This window comes from Talpa europaea (assembly GCF_964194135.1).
Source record: "Talpa europaea genome assembly, chromosome: 13".
Taxonomy (NCBI): Eukaryota; Metazoa; Chordata; class Mammalia; order Eulipotyphla; family Talpidae; genus Talpa; species Talpa europaea.
Genome location: NC_140080.1, coordinates 59,568,835 through 59,586,379, shown reverse-complemented (window position 1 = coordinate 59,586,379; position 17,545 = coordinate 59,568,835). Strand labels below are relative to the sequence as shown.

Here is a 17,545-nt window from a genome sequence, read left to right as displayed (position 1 = left end):
ATCAATTAAATCTCAATATACCTGAAAACTCCCCAAACACACAAGGGCAAACACACCCCACTGCTCTCCCACAGATAAGTAGTTGCACAGCGGGACAGCTAAGCCTCCTGAGATAAGAGCCTTGTGATTCAAGTCCACAATGTTCTAAGCAGGAGAAGGAACTAGAAGACTGATTTGGGGGTATATATGTCACATTTGTGGTTTAGATTATAGTCCTTGAGAACCAGCCTGGAACTCCAAGGGCTTCAAGGTATCTATTTAGCCTCTGAGATCAGCCACACCAAGCAGGCCCAACTATATACAAAATTTAAAATTAAAAAATAAATCATAAGTAAAATGAAGAGACTTTCATGAGTGATGTTGACTTAGTTTCATCAACTAAGTTGACTTAGTTAGTATTACATTTAACTTTAAAAAATATAAAACCAGCTTAATTAATTATATGCAATTAGGATCTATAAATGCTAATACATAGCTCTAAATAGAATAAAAGAAAAAAATGTTACAGTATATGAAGATTTCATAGTCCCAGAGAAGGTGCAAAGAAAGTTAACTTTGCTTCCAAATATTTTTCATTAGGAGTCTTTCCTCAGACATTGTTTTCAATTTCCAACTAAATGTAGTCAAATGTAATGAGTAGTTGTAAAAACAATCAAGTAAACATTACATTTGACTGGTATTATGATTTTTTTGAAAGTTGATTGCACTTTAATTTCATTTAACATTTGATAGTAATTTATTGAGCATGTGTATCAGGTATGTGCTAGATCTGAGGATACACAGAAGAACAGGACAAAGATCTTAATTTCATGGATCTTATGATGGAGAAGACAGATAATTTTGCCAAGGGAAATGAAGTACTATGAGGTGGAAGAGGTAACTAGAAGTACAGAGACAGGATCTATTATCTCTGGGGTATATTAATTAAGGACATCCTAGTAAGGCCATAAATAAAGAGAAAAATATATAACTTATGGATAATTAAGAATTTACTATATTTGGGCCTCCCTGCTGGCACAAGGGGTTAAGATACAACCTATGAAGCTATCTGCAGCCACTGCAGCATGAGTTCATTCCCAGCCAGGGAGATACCCACATGGCACAGAAGACCTCTCCTGACTCGCCTGCTGTTCCCCTCAGCAGTGTACTTTGGTCAATCTGCCTGTTCTGCTCCCCACTCTGTCTCTGGTGGGTCCGCTCACCTCCTGCACCTCTGACCTGTGCCCCAGTTCTTGTATGCATAAATAGATGAATCTTTAAAAAAAAAGAATTTACTACATTTAAAAACAAGTGAAATAAGGATCTTAACATGTGAATTTCATTCGTTCCTTTAATGGAAAGACAAATTCCATGAATCTAAGAGGGGTTTTTCTTAGTAATAACAGGGTATATTAGTCTATAACTAATACAGCCAGCTAGCTCAGCAGTGGTAAATTTAAGTAGAAAGCAGGCACATCAGAGGTACTTGATTGTGTTATTTCTAACTGGGCATTTCTGTAGAGCATCCTTACCTTTAAATTTTGTTTTAGACTTGCTTTTATTTTTAAGTTTTGTTTCTTTCCTGGTTATGAAAGTGATAGATACTCATCTTGGAAAAACTGGAAAGTATAGAGATATATTAAAAAAATTTATCCATAATCCTTTAACTCAAAATAAGCCACAGTGAACATTTTGTGCATTCCTTCATGTCTTTTTTCTAAGCAAATTTTGTTACCTAGTTTACATTTTGTAATTGTATATCTTGATTTTTTCACTTACAACTGCAAAATAAGAAATAAATCTATCATTTACTAATAATACACTTGTAACAACTATAAACCAGAGACACACTATGGGGGGGGGCGGGGAAAGGAGGGTTGGGGTCAAAATAAGGGGGGTGCAATTGTATGGGGAATATAAAAATAAAAAAAATTAAAAAAATACACTTGTATAGAAAACACTAAATAATCCATAGATTAAATCAAATAAATAAGAATTTAGTTGTTGATGGATTCAAATCAATTTATAAAAACTAGTTGCATTTCTATATGCCAACTGCAAATAGAAATGTATTTAAAAAATAACTAGGGGCCTCCCTGGTGGCCCAGGCGGTTGAACGCAGCGCTGTAAAGCTGTCCGCAACCTCTGCAGTGCGGTTCAATCCCCGCTGGCCTCGGAGTAATCCACGTGGCGAGCAGACCTCTCCTGTCTCGCCCGTTGCTCCCCTCAGCAGTGTATTTTGTCAGTCTGCCTGTTCTGTTCCCCACTCTGTCTCTGGTGAATCCTCTCACCCTCCCGCGCATCTGGCCTGTACCCCAGCTCTTGTATAATAAAATAAATCTTAAAAAAATTAAAAAAAAATAAAAAAATAACCATTTACAATAATTTAAAAAATATTAAGTCTCTAGGAATAAATCTTATGAAAGTTGTATAAGATCTTTGTGGAGAAAATGATGACATTATTATAAATGACACTGAAGAAAACCTAAATGGAGCTACATCATAATATATATTGATAGTTAGAATTAAATTCTCCACAAAGTTATCTATAATGTGATTCCAATAAAAATTCTAAGAACTTTGTTTTGGTTTAATTTGAAAAAAATGTTTAAAAATTTATATAGCTGGGCCTCCCCTGGTGGCGCAGCGGTTGAGCGCTGGGCTGTGAAGCTGCCCGCAGCCTCTGCAGCACTGGTTCACTCCCGGGCCACCAGCGAGGGTCCCACATGGTGCGCAGACCTCTCCTGCCGTGCCCACTGCTCCCCTCAGCAGTGTACTTCAGTCCTTCTTCCTGTTTTGTTCCCCGCTCTGGCCCTGGTGAAATCTCTCACCCTCCTGCGTTCTGACTGTACCCAGTGCTTGTATAAATAAATAAATAAATAAATAAATAAATAAATAAATAAATAAATAAATAAATAAATAAATCTTTAAAAAAATATATATATAGCAAACAGTTGAGACAGTCCTGAAGAAGAAAAGGTAGAACTATTTGTCTAATCAGAGAACAGAAATTATAGAGCTCTATTAATAAGATAGAGTGGTTTTGGCACAAGAGTAGACACCAGATATAGATCCCATATGATCCCATTTGACTTATACTAAAGCTTGCATTGCAGATCAATGGCAAAAGGATGGGCTCTTCAGTAAATAGTGCTGAAGAGACAGATTAGATGAGGTCTTATAGATATACATGCAAAAATTCCTGATAGATTAAAAACTTAAATGTAAAAGGTAAAACTCTAAAACTTTTAGAAGACAATGTTAGAGAGTAACTGTATGACCTCATAAGGATTTCTTAAGTACAAAAGGACAAAGGATAGATAAACTTAAGAACTCCTATTCATCAAAGACACTATAAACAAAGGAACAAGTCTCCCAAACCTGTAACAAGCATTACTAACAATGTATTAGTATCCAGAATACATAAATTACTCCTCAAATCCAAGAGAAAGGTGAACAAAAAACCTTAGTAGGCATCTTTTTAGAAATAACCTAAGTGGTTAATAAACTTATGGAAAGATGTTTAATATTTTTAATAATACAGGAAACATTTAAAGCCACAATGAAATGGAATAAAAATACAAAAAATAAGACAGTTCTAAGAAAGACGTCCATGGAAGAAAATACATGCATATCTCCTCATTTCTGTAAAGCAAATTCAGGAAGGATAAACCAGAAACAAAAGAGGTTACTTATGGAGGGTGGATAAGAAAGGGCGTTTAAAGAACGGGACAATGGGAACAAAGTAGGGAAAAAAGGAGAGACTCTTCTTTGAATATATCACTTTATGTATCTTTGAACATAGCAATATTCAAACAAAATCAACCAAGAATGGAGTGGGTGTAGGGAGAGGCATGCCAATTCTTTCCAAACAGTAACAAATGAAAACTAACTTAACCATACTGAAGGGGATGAGGATGAAAAAGAACACACCAAAGTAAACAATCAGTGTTTGGGCTGGATACTGTTATTTTCACAAAAACTTTAGCAAATCTGTTTCTCACTGGAGTATGGGTTAGTGATTGTATGACTTTTAGGGGAAAAAAAATCAAAGAAGTAAATTTAGTGTAGATAATGAAGACCAGGTTTCTCCCTGTCAGGGAAAGAAGTTACAAATAAGAAAGGGGAAAAGACTAAAAGAGAAATGAACCCTGTGGTGTTCATATGGGACTGGAGGTTATCACTATGAACTCATGTTTTTTTTCCAATTTTATTGCATGATCCATCATTTACACAACTATATAACTTTGAGATTAGAACTTAATAACTTCATATGTGCACATGCTTCATTCACCCTCTATCAAAGCTCCAGTGCCAATACCAGTCATTTCCCCTCCCCTACTGCCTGCTCTCTCCTTCCATCCCCCCTCCCCCACTCCAAGCATCCTATTTTTCACTGAGTCTATAAATTATTCTTTTTAAGTTTGTTTTCTTTGGTTATTATATTCTACAACTGTAGAAACCACCTGGTAACTGTCTTTCACTTTCTGACTTATTTTGCTTAGCGTAATCACCTCAAGATCCATTTTGTTCCAATGATATTATTTCATTTTTTAAAATAGCTGAGTAGTATTCCATTGAACATATATCTATAATTTATTTATTCAGTCATCTATAAATGGGCATTTAGGTTGGTTCCATATCTTGGCTATTGTAAATAATGCAGCTATGAACATAGGAGTGCATAAATCTTGTTTTAGTGTTTTCATATTCTTTGGGTAAATATCTAGGATGGGTATTGCTAGATTATATGGAATTTCTTTCTATTAATCTCCGTCCCTTTTTCTGTAAAAGCTGTACCAACTTATATTCACAGCCTACAGTGGATGAGCTGAACTCATATTTTAAAAAATAGATATGAAATTAAAGAGATGTATGTGCAACCATGTGCACATGGGATTTAATATCCATATGCATATTTCTTACCTCTGTTAAGTGACAGAGGTCTATATGCATATTTCTTAACAAACAGAGGTAAGAAATATGCACTCAGTAGCAATGAGCATAGTTAGCACTCAGATTTTGGTTTCTAAATACCATTCTCCAATAAGAGGAATCAGAATGCACTGGAGAAGAGTGTTAGTTCAAGGTTTGGGGCAGGGATATTAAAAATAATCCAAGGATGTCTGTGGTTCCAGAAAATACTGAAGAACATGAAGGGACGGTAGCATGTTAACAGAACACAAACAATGTAAGTTCATCAGCTATAACAATTATACCACTTTGGGGGATGTTGATAATAAGGGTTGATAATGTGGGACTAACGGTTACAGGGTAGATCTCTGAACCTTCTCAATTTTGCTGTAAAGAAAATTTTTCTAAAAAAATAAAGACTTAAAAAAAATCACAGCCTATCTGGAGGAGTTCCTAAAGACCAAAATTGGAAAACTTTGAGCACCCAAATACTGTTGGAAACAACCCACAGAATAAGATAAATTTTCATGACCCATGTTGATATAAAGAGAGAACAACTTTTCCTTGCAGAAGAATTCAATTAATAAATTCCTACTAATAAATGTGGAAAAGTGATAGAAATTCAAAACCCCCATGTCCAAATGCCACAATAATTCACAGGCAAGATTAACTGACAGGTGCTCATAGGCAGTGATTAAAGATTTAAGGAGAAATAGGATATTAACATAGTTTCAAAGCATCCCCCCAAGACTTTTATCAATTGTGAAAAGGAAAATAATTTCATAATGGAAAAACCTGTCAGACTTTAATCGAATGATCAAGGTTAACACTACTAATAATTAAACATAGTAATGTTATATACTCCTGACATGACGCACCAAGAAGGACACAATATCATACTTGTGGTATTCTTACCAAAAACACACAACTTCAATCTAATAGTGCAAAAACATAAAGCATTCCCCAGTTGTAAGACCTTAACTAAACGACAGGCTAGTATTCCCCCCAAAAAGTTAAGGTCATTGAAAAACAAAGAAAGACTGAAGAAATGTCACAGATTGGAGATTAAGAGGACACAACATCTGAATATAATGTATGATCCTGAATTGGATCCTGATACTGAAAAATATTAAGGGAAAGACTGGTGAGGTTTTTTAGTTAATTTTATTATTTCAGGATCTTGTTTTGATACTCATATGGTAGTTATGTAAATTTTAAGTTGTTAACTTGAAGGGGAGCTAATGAAGAATATACATGAATTACTATTTTTAATGGATTTATTGATATATACTTCACATACAATGCACCCATTTATAATATATATGTCAATTTTAGTATATTCACAGAGTTGTAAAACAATCACCACAATTTTAGAACACCTGCCTGAACTCCAAATGAAACGCCATATTCTTTAACCATCACCTCTGTTTCCTTTATACCCCCGACCCTAGACAATCACCAATCACTTTCATTCTTTTAAAAAAATTTTTATTGTTCATTTTTAAACTGTATTATTATTTATTTTTTATTATATGTATTTTTTACATCATTTTTCATTTTTGTACAATGTATGCTTTTTCATCTTGGTTATAGTCTCCATACAATTCCCATCACCCTTGTTTTGCTCCTACTCCCTCCTCCCACCCTGTAGTGTGTCTCTGGTTTATAGCTGCTTGTTGATTTTGATTTTTACTTTATTATAATTAGTCTTTTTCCTGGTCTCTTATTTAGGTTTTCTAAATTCCTGCTATGAGTGAGACCATCTGTTATTACTTTTTTTCTTTCTGGCTTATTTCGCTGAGCATGGTCCCTTCCAGCTCCATCGATGTTGCTGCAAATTGCATGAGTTTATCTTTTTTGACCAATCACTTCATGTGTTCTGTTAACATGAAGTGATTTAATATAAATTAATATAAATTAATCATAACAATATATGATCTTCTGTGACTGTCTTCTTTTTCTAGGAATAATGTTTTCAAATTTCATCCATGTTGTAGCTAGAATCAATATTTCATTTATTTTATTGTTGAATAATATTCCATTGTATGGATATACTGCCTTTTATATATCCACTCATAAGCTTGTGGACATTTGGATTGCTTCCTCATTTTTGTTACTATGAAAAAATTTGTGTACAGGTTTTCATGTGGATATATTTTCACTTCTTTCTCATTTCTTACCTAGGCATGGATTTACAGGATCATACGGTAACTGTTTAATCATTTGAGAAACTGACAGACTATTTTTGAAAGTGGTGATGCCATTTACATTATCATCAGCAGTGTATGAGGTTCTGATTTCTCCCTGTTTTCAGCAATACTTATTATTGGCTGCCTGATTTTGGCCAGCCTAGAGGATATGGTTTTGATCCCCATTTCTCCAGTTGGAAAATGATGTTGAGCATATATTCATGTGCTCATTTGTCATATGTATATGTTCTTTGGATAAATGCCCATTCAGATCTTTTACCCCTATTTTAATTAGGCTAGTTATCTTTTTATTATTGAGTTGTAATATATCTTTAAATATTATAGCCACAAGTCCTTTATCAGATATGTGATCTGCAAATAACTTCTCCTATTCTGTGAGTTCTCTTTTCACTTTCTTGAAAGTGTCCTTTGAAGCACAAATGTTTTTAATGTATGAAGTCAGGAAGATCCATACCTATATTTTCTTCTAAGATTTTTAAAGTTATAGCTGTTATACTTAGGGCTTTAATCTACTTTGAGTCACTTTATTTTGTGAGATAGGGGTTCAACTTCATTCTTTCACATGTGGATATCTAGTTGCTCTAGCACTGTTTGTTGAAATAATAATTTTTTCTTCACTGAGTACAAAATTCAATTGACTATAAATAGGAAGATTTATTTTTTAACTCTCAATTCTCTCACTTTCACCTATGTAGTTACACTAGTACCACACTGTCTTTACTACTATAGCTTTATATTAAACTTTAAATGGGGAAGTGAAAGTCTTCCAACTTAATTCTTCATTTCCATACAAATTTTAAGATCTGCTTGCCAATTTCTGCAAAGAAGCCAGCTGGGCTTTCAACAGGGAATATATTGAAAATGTCTGTACATCATACATTCAACAAGGGGCTAATATCCCAGATCTAAAAAGAACTCATATAGCTCAACAAATAGAAAATTTAAAACCAAATTTAAAATTGGGCAGAAGACCTAAATATACATACCTCCAAAAGATACATACAGATGACCAACAGGCACATGAAAAAATGTTCAATATCTCTGGTTATCAGGGAAATGTGAATGAAAACTACAAAGAGATCCCACTCTCAAGCATGGCCCATGCCAAAAACACCAGAAACAACAAGTGTTGTCAAGGTTGTAGATAAAAGGAACCCTCACCACACCCACCATGGAAAACAATATGGAGGTTTCTTAAAATATTAAAATGAGATCTGCCATATGACCCAGCAATTTCACTCCTAGGAATATATCTGAAGAATGCAAGAACATTAATTAAAAGAGATGTATGCACCTCTATGTTCATTGCAACACTATTTACAATAGTGAAGTTATGGAAACAACCTAAGTGCCTAATACAGATGAGTGGATTAGAAAGATGTGGTGCATATATACACAACAGAATACTACTCAGCTAGAGGTAAAGATGAAATCTTGCCATTTTTGACAACACAGATGGAACTGCAGGGAATTATGTCAAGTGAAATACCAGATGATTTCACTCATATGTGCTTAGGTGTTAGGTGTAGTATAGTAACTTACATCTGAAGAGGGTGAGCCTATACCCCTTAATTATGTACAATATTATAAGCCATTGTTACCTCAATAAAATAATACATTTTTTAAAAGTATAAAGATATTATACCCTATTTATAATTTTTAATATGTGGAATACCTTGAGACTGTATAAATATTTGTTCTTTTTTTTTTTTTTTTTTTTTTTTTAATAAATATTTGTTCTTGAATGGCATTTCCCAAGGGTGTTAGTATCTATGGATGATTCTTGTCAGAATGAATAATTACATTGGTAATAGGAAATAAGAATTTTCTAGGGCCTCCCCGGTGGCGCAGCGATTGAGCGCTGGGTTGCGAAGCTGCCTGCAGCCTCCACTGTGCCGGTTCGATCCCCGGCTGCTCCCCGGCCACCGGAGGAGGGTCCCGCATGGCGCACAGACCTCTCCTGCCGCCCGCTGCTCCCCTCAGCAGTGTACTTCGGTCCTTCTGCCTGCTCTGCTCCCCGCTCTGGCTCTGGTGAATTCTCTCACCCTCCCGCGTTTCTGACTGTACCCGGTGCTTGTATAAATAAATAAATAAATCTTAAAAAAAAAATTATAAAAAAAATAAAAAAAAAAGAATTTTCTAATTTGATAATATCCCCACATTTTTATTATCTGGTACTCTTTATTAAAGAAGGACTTGCTACCCCACCCTTTCAATTTTTTTCAGAATTACTATGAACTCACAGGTTTTACAAAACTTCTGTAGATTATAATTCATTGCCACCATTCCTTAGATATTCAAAATTAGCTAATGTAGCCAGCAAAATCCCCATTCAAGCAGGCTGTTATGACCTTTTGACTTGTCCTCATCGATTTTGCATATTTTCCTGCTTTCTGGCACAACATGGCATCTGTTTCCATTTCAGAACTGGGACAGTAGGGAATGGTATTTATAAGCCAAAATCTGGATGATAATTGTGTATACTGACACTAAGAGGTCACTGTTTTTTTTTTGTTTTAATTTATTTTTGCATACAAGAAGTGAGGTGTAGGCCAGAGATGTGGGTGGTGGGGGTGTGTATGAGAGGATTCACCAGAGACAGAGTGGGGAGCAGAACAAGTGCATTTACTGAAATACACTGCTGAGGGGAGCAGTGCATGAGACAGGAGAGGTCTGATGTGCCCTGCGTGTGTTAGTTCCCTGGTCAGAGATTAAACAGGCTACAGTGGTGATAGTGCTCAGACTGAACTCCAAGGCCATCAGGGAAGCCCCAAGAGGTCATGTTTTTTAAGATCTTTCAGTGGACAGAACTAGGAAGCATATTTAATTTTTTTTCAAATTATGAGTTCATACTTATATTTCCAACTTAAATCTAAAAAGCATATTCCTTACTTTCCCTCATTCCATATTTGAGGCTCCTTTCTTTCAAGTAAGAACCATGTTTTTCAGCATTAAAAATTTTACTCACTCTATTCTGTGATATACATAAAAGTTTTTAAATGATCAGTACTATCCCCAACAATAAATATATAAAAACTATATTAAAAGCTATATTCATCCCATCCCTATCTCTTCCACCCCATATACATAAAATTTTTGATTAGTTTCTGGGTTTGCATCCATGTTTGTTTTTATTTTGTTTTGATTTTCAAAAATATGCTCAGAGGAATGGATTTAGAATGGTCAGAATGTTGAAAAATGGCTGGTTTGAGAAAACTTACCTTTTGTCTTCCTGATAATTTATTTATCACAGATCTCCAGGATTAAATAAAAATATATATATACTAATAAATAACAAGCAAGTCTGTCACATTTCTTCAACTCCACAATAAAAATATTTGGCATGGAGAGATTCAGACAATGCCATCTAAATACTAGATCTTAATTTTAATGTGAGTAGTTACTTAGGAGGCACCAGTAATTCTTTTACAACATTTTGTGACTCACTGATTTCTAGAATAGAGCCAGTAGTGGTGAAAATCACTGAGCTCCCTAAAGGTGATTAATCTACACCTTGGGGAGCTGTCATATGTGGTACCTCCATCCTAGACAACCTCCACAGAAATAACCCACTCAAAAGGCCCCTGTAGAGGATACTTCTTGGATGGACAAGGACTCCAAGCAGCTGGATTGCAGCCACTTGTGCCCCCTTTTTCTCTACTGAAAACTACAGGGTTCAGGTGTTTAAGGAAAAATTGAGTGTTAGACTGTGATCCCTTTATAGGATTAGAGAAAAATCACATCATGCCCTCTGAAGTCACTCCATTAAGAAGTATAAAGGGGGGTCAGCAATTTTTTAGCTGTCTAAGGGTCCCAAAGTTGCAAAACCCCATGAAAACCCATGAACACAGTACCAAGTTCACAATACCTTGTGAGCACCAATGTCACGGGCTGAAAGAGGGGAAACTGAGTGAGTGGCCAGAACCCATCATTAGAAGCAGTTGATCAGTTTGAATATCAAGTAAAACTGATACGGATCAGGGAAATCCAAATTACACAGGTATTATTAAAGATGTCCCAGCACTCATCTTAAAGCCTCTTTACTCTTTTATTTGGAGTGGACAGCATTTTTTATATAAATAATTTTATTTCTAATGTGTTTATTTCTATTTTTTATCTCTTGCTCTTTCCATCAAGGAGCTTATCTCAAAGAAAAATAAAAACTAACTCCTAATTTTAGCTGTTCATCTTCTCTGTGGATTGAATCAATTTTTCCATAGTTTTGGTAGGCAAAAACATTCTACTGCATAAAAGGATATGAAAATAAAGAAAATATTGGATCATTAGATCATACTGAGTTTTTAAGTATTATTACAACAATGGGCATTGTTTTAATTGTTCCCCTGACAATCTCTTTTCAGCCAATTAATAACCTGGGGATTAAAATAGCTGATTAAAACCCTGCTAATTGCTTTCAGTGTCCATGGCACTAGCAGTGCCTTTGTCTTCTGATGGTCCAGCTGGTTCCCTTCTGTTCTCCCCCAGTATAATCTGCATTTGGTGACACTTGTCTGTGCAGGTGTATACCACTGTGCTATTTGCTTGGATCAGGAGGGAAGCAGCACTAGACCTGGTGTTTATTACACCTCAGGATAGAGTGGCTTTCTAGGACTTTCATCCGTGTGATCCCATCATTTGCTACCTTTGTCACTGACCAAGAAATACTATCTTTTCTTCTACTTAAATTTTAGGTGATGGTCAAAGGAGTAAAATGAGAGTAGGAAAATATATTTTAGAAAGTGGGGGGGGGGGAGAAAAGAAAATGCCTTCCTCTGTCTCTTTACTTCCCCTCCAAATCTTTACCTCTGCCTTGAAATGTCCTTACACCCATTTGGATAATCATCTGGATAATGTATCTAATAGCAACAAATGGAAAATGTCTTCCTGGTTCTTTTATATATAATTAAAAGTAAGGTATATATCATGCACCAAATTTGTGTCACTCTCCTGAGCTTGAGATAACTGCCTTGAATGGACACTGTCAGATCTGCTTCCACTGCCTTGGGGTCCCAACTCCAGGGAGGGAGGAAGAAAATATGGATAGTCACCAGCCCTTCCAGTTTCTCTCCCACCCACCTTGAATTTCATGTGGCTTGCATTTTGATCACACCAGTATTCTATTATTCTAATTAATAGAATTTTGGATCTCTTTAATTAGAAGAATTTTGCTACAAAAACTAAAAATTTTTAAATGACACTAAAATAAAGGTATTTCCTAGTCTAGAATTAGTTTGCTTCTCTACTGATCATTCCAGCAGCAACAGATCCATTTTGGTAAGCCTGAAAACATGGAACCCATTTCATTTCTTTTTATTTTACTTTTAAATTCTTTCCATTATGTTTTCTGTGGTTTCCTTTTTCTCTCTCCTATTCTTTAATTAGAATGTGAACTGAGGTATCAAATGCTTCACTTTACTGCTGGGTCTGCAACAACATGATGGTTTCTATTTTCACCTTTTTCTTTCAGCCACACATGGGCTGCCAAGGACATGCCCTTTCTGCATGCCTTGGCTGCTTCTCACTGACTGGTGCTTTTCCTGGCAGACTGGCTGTTGAAATGCTTCCTTTAGGTCAAGGTAAATGGCACTAGAAAGCACCACAATTGGACATTGTTTCTTTCTGCCTGATACTTCCCTTCCTCCATCAAATATTTGTTGAAAACCTACTGGAGCCAAGACCAGAGAGATACTAAATTAGGTACTAGGCACATCAAGATGAGAAACCAGTCCTTGTCTTCAAGGTACTGCCCTCTGGGAGCTTAGACAAAGTTCTCCTTGATTCACAGGAAGAAAAATGAGGAAACAGAGTCAGATGATTTCTTGAGAATACTTTCTGTTTTATGGAATTATTTTAGTGGTTCATCTCCTGCTTTGTCCTGGACACTTTAATGCTATGGTCCTTCCTCTTTTGTTGTCAATTGTTATGTGTTTCAAGGATACAAAGGTATTTGAATATAAAAGTAAATAAATTTTGGTGTTCTTATGATATGGAATACTATACATTCAGGAATAATGCTTCTAAAAGCTTACAATGACATGGGAAAATATGCATACTATAATGCTAAGTGAAAAAAACATACAGGCAGAGAACAGAGCCTCGGAATGCAAGGCATTAAGTTATTTGTTAACACCCAGATTTTAACAGTGGATACCCCTGAATGGTGGGGTTATAAATATTTAAATTTGCTAATTTGTTTCTTTTATTTTTTTAAGTAAAGAATTCCATGACTATGTTTTTCTAAAATAAAAATTAATAAAGTTACTTTTAAATATACAGAAGTGATTGGTTTGTGAGCAAAAATTTCAGTGTATGCCAATGCCAGATATAATTTTAGAAATATACTTGGCCTCAAATTTTCAAAATGTTCAATGTTTCTGTCCTTAACATTGACTTTTATGGATTTGAAGCTTATGTAACTAGTCAAATTCTGTTATCTATCTGAGGAATTATAATCTTCAAATGCTCACTTTAGAAAAATCTAAGGGCTCCGTAAAGAAAAAAGGAAGGGCCTTTCTTCATCTATTTCTTCATCTGTCAAAAGTGCAAGGTTTTATTTAGAGTCTTGCATTTGTTAAGCAAGGTGAAAGTACAGGTCACCAAGAGGTTATTTCAGGAAAAGCTTTGCAGAGAGCCACTGACCATGGATGACTTCACTGCTTGAAACAGCTGCTGTGATGCGTTTGCTCAAGCATGATTTGGGATATCAGATCACAGACTCAGAAAGGCCACAAATGTCGACTGGTGCACATAAAATACCTATAAGAGAAGGTGCTCCCTCCATATGGAAAATCCATAAGAAAAAAATCTATTAGTGCTTGCTTGGTACCGCTAAAGTCATTCTATTTGCTTTAACTGAGGAGAGCAGAAATAGCCAGTAGCTGAGGGATCCAAAAACTCACTCTGGTTTCTGGGAGAACTGTGAAAGAAGGCATTTGATGTTTGATAAATCACCTATAAATCAATATTTCCAACAGCTCATTTTGTAACTTGTCATTAAGTATCTTAAAGGCTAAAAAGAAGACTGCACTGTTAACCAGGCAATTGGGTCTCCAGAAGACATGGAAAGACTTTACACATGTCAGTCAGTCACTAAGGCATGTTAAAGAGGGAAAAATCAATTGTCAGCTCATATGGCCATGGAACTAACAAAGAAAGATTTCTTTTGGAGCCGTGTTGCTCAAAATGTGGTCCTTGACCAACAGCATGGGCATCCCCTGTGGCTTATTAGAAATGCAGGATCTGGACTTTGCCTAGTTCCACTAAAGGGGAATCTGCATTTTAACAAGATCTCCAGGTGATGTAGTATTTAAGGAACACCATATGGTATGTATGGAACATAAAAACCACTTATGAAGCTATTTTGAGTGTTTCTGTTTCCTATCTGTTTTCAAAAATATTGAAAGTAAACATTTTTATTATGGCAAAACCACTCATCTTCCAGTCAAAATTCTCTTTCCTCTCTTCCTCCCTCCCCCCACCCTGTTTTCCCCACAGCTGAGGTAATCAGAACTACATTTATAATTTATTTTTCAAATCTAGTTTACAAAGGCAAGCATTTTCCAATTGTTCCAATTATCAAATTGCTTTTGTAATTATAAGCAAATTATATGTTTAAAGGGATATATTTACCACAGACTTCTAGAATTTTTACTTCATATCTTTCTACATTTTCTGGAAATTTTTTGTCCCTTTATAAATATTCTCTTAATGAAGAAATTCTAACTTTGTATTTTTTAAATGAGGCTTCTCGTTGTTGCCATGGGGATAGTGTTTTGGTTTCTAGGATAAAAAATATATTGATAGTGTGCTAAATGTCAGCAAGCCTCTAGGAGAATGTGACTTCTCCCAGCCATAGGAGTTCATGGGGCATAGATCCCATATCCCATGCAGGGCTATCCTTACCTTGAGATAATCTCTGTTCATAAATGAGTGACCAGTTTCTAGTCTACTGATGACATCACTGATACATAACAGTATCAGACAGACATACATGTAAATTTATCTTTGATTAGGAGGTAAAAGGTGAGAAAACTGTGGGAAAACTTGCAGATAAATTTGAAGTAATTATTAAAGTGATATTATGGTTTTTTAAAATGTAAAAAAGATGGAACTGTCCTATAAAATTTGGATTAAGAGAAAGAAGGTGGCAGAGGGAATCTAAGGTGGGATCTAGGTAGATCTTTGAAGGTCATTCATACCTGATTGTCGAATCCTTTGAAGAGTTTGCTGGACCAGAACCTCTGATCTTGGGACAATGATGATGAAGTCTACTTTGCTGAAGTGGCCAAGATCCAGGCTCTGGCTACCACTATCTGCGATAGCACACACCTGGGATAAGAGTTTTCTGGCAACTGTTAGCTGCGGTTGATAAATTTGGAAGGTTTCATTATCTAAATCTAAGATAAAAAAAAAGTCATAAGAACAATATTAATTCACTTCTATAATGGCCACTAAGAATCCACATGGAGACATAATATCCACAGGGCAAAGTAATGTTCTGTCACCAAGAATTTCATTTTCTAGTCACACTCTGGATTAAATTTTAATAATTTTTTTAAAAAGTTATTTGAAAGAATGTGCTCAAGAGTGGATGTGGTAATTTTACAGTGTACCATTTTAAAAATAATTGTCTCATAAATTACTAACTCAGCACCCTTCCCCCACTAAGGGAGAGACAGACTCCACTCCTGCAGAAGAAGACAAGACTCATCTCTGGAAAGGGAAAGAAAGATTTTCCAGTTTTATTTAGGAATATCAGCACAGGTCAGGTACCTGAGCCCCGTTCAGGGAAGGAGGCAATGCTGAGTTCCTTTGAGCGTTTCTGGATGTGCTACAGTAAACAGTTCCTCTCTAGCAAATCAGTTGCAACACAGTTTGAAATTCTTCTCCCCATGGCTGCATAACATTCATAGGTCACAGAGACACTACCTTCACCTTTCTTCCCACTTGACTGCCAGTTCTTGTGACCTGGCAGGTCTAGGTGGTTGTGGTCAAGTCCAGTGCTGACGCCAGTACTATCTGAAGAGACCTAACTCATGACAGGGCCAGCTGGCCACTCAACAGGTGACGTATTAGAAGAACATTGCCCAGATACTCTAAACATGCCAGTAGCTTTTCATCACAAGTTATAAGTAAGCAATCAATCTCTCTTATCCTTGTGTACGTGCATACACACACACAATGAAAGAGAGGCTTAGTCAGCTTAAACACCTGAGCAGGCAACAGCCAAGACTTCTGTAAAGTGTTGCTTTTTATCAGGAACACATGTGGAAGTTCGACTGGTACAACTGAAGAGCCAATTAACCTGTGCTAATGAAGGTTTTCTAAAATCAAACTGCAATGCGGCCAAGGCAAGACAGTAATCACAGTGCCCCACCACCACAGAACCCTGACAGTGTGTGGAGATTTATACAGGTGGGTCTCCTACTGGCTGAGAGAAACCATTAGAAAAGCCCAAAGCTGCAACTTTTAATAGTAGCCCGTGCAGTTTTTACCACAAAGATTAATAACCAAAAATAAATCTGTCTTCCAATAATTAGGCTGTTATTTCTATCAATTCACAGGTTAGATGAGTGGGTACAAATATTTATATGATGGGAAACTTCTTAGAATTTAACTTACTTAGCAAATTTTGAAGTTTGGGGAATTCTAAAAATATCTTTAAGTGATGCTTAAAAACAAACAAACAAGGAATCAAAAAATCTGTAAGTATTCTCAGAATTTTAAAATTCCAATGTGTCAATAATTCAAAAACTGCATAAGCACATTTAGATCATCTTGGTGATGACTTTACTAACAGATATGGTCCAGAAGTGAAAAAATTTTATTTCCTGTATTTGTATTTGTTTTTATGACTGAACTGATACCAAGTCATGCTACTTTAATTGCGCTGACAATCTTAAAATATAAATGATGCGTTCCTATCAAGTGGAGGCCAAAAAGCTGTCAGCAGCAGCTTGTACAGATCTGTTTTGTATCTATGTGTTCTCCTGTTCTTTTTTTCTGTCCTGTCCTATGTGTCCCTATCAATCAGAAGGCAGGGGAAATAATTTGAACCCAATGGGATCCACTCTAATAATGGGCATCTTCACCCCGGCCTCATGAGTACCCCTCTGCATCTGTGAAGGTTTTTGTAGGGCAGATTAGGCACTGGTACTGCTGCTCCAGCTGCCAGGCAGGCCTCAGTATTGCTGAGGTTATGTGTATATTACACATCAGGAGTGGAGTCCCAGCTCCCGAACAGACTGTAGTCTAGACATTTTCAAGTAGTTCTTTGAAACCCCCAGTGAGTACCGACAGCTTTCTGGGCATACCTGGTGGAGCTAAAGGGAATTTTACCAAGGACTCCAGAAATTTTTGAGAAAAAAAAAATAGGAAAAACTGTTTAATATTATGTCTTTGACTTTGATTTAAATTTTTGGAGACATTTACTAAGAACAAGG

The 17,545-nt window shown here is 35.9% G+C and overlaps 1 protein-coding gene across 3 annotated transcripts in view; it reads right to left on the bottom strand.

Moving 5' to 3' along the window:
- Positions 1–17,545, bottom strand: part of GREB1L (GREB1 like retinoic acid receptor coactivator) — a gene marked incomplete at both ends in the record, with an annotated part of 92,478 nt that overhangs the window by 34,995 nt on the left and 39,938 nt on the right. For all 3 annotated transcript variants that reach the window (XM_084252787.1, XM_084252788.1, XM_084252789.1), the window contains one exon: positions 15,302–15,499. In XM_084252787.1, coding sequence (XP_084108913.1) covers positions 15,302–15,499 — 198 coding nt within the window. The remainder of the gene's footprint in view (positions 1–15,301; positions 15,500–17,545) is intronic.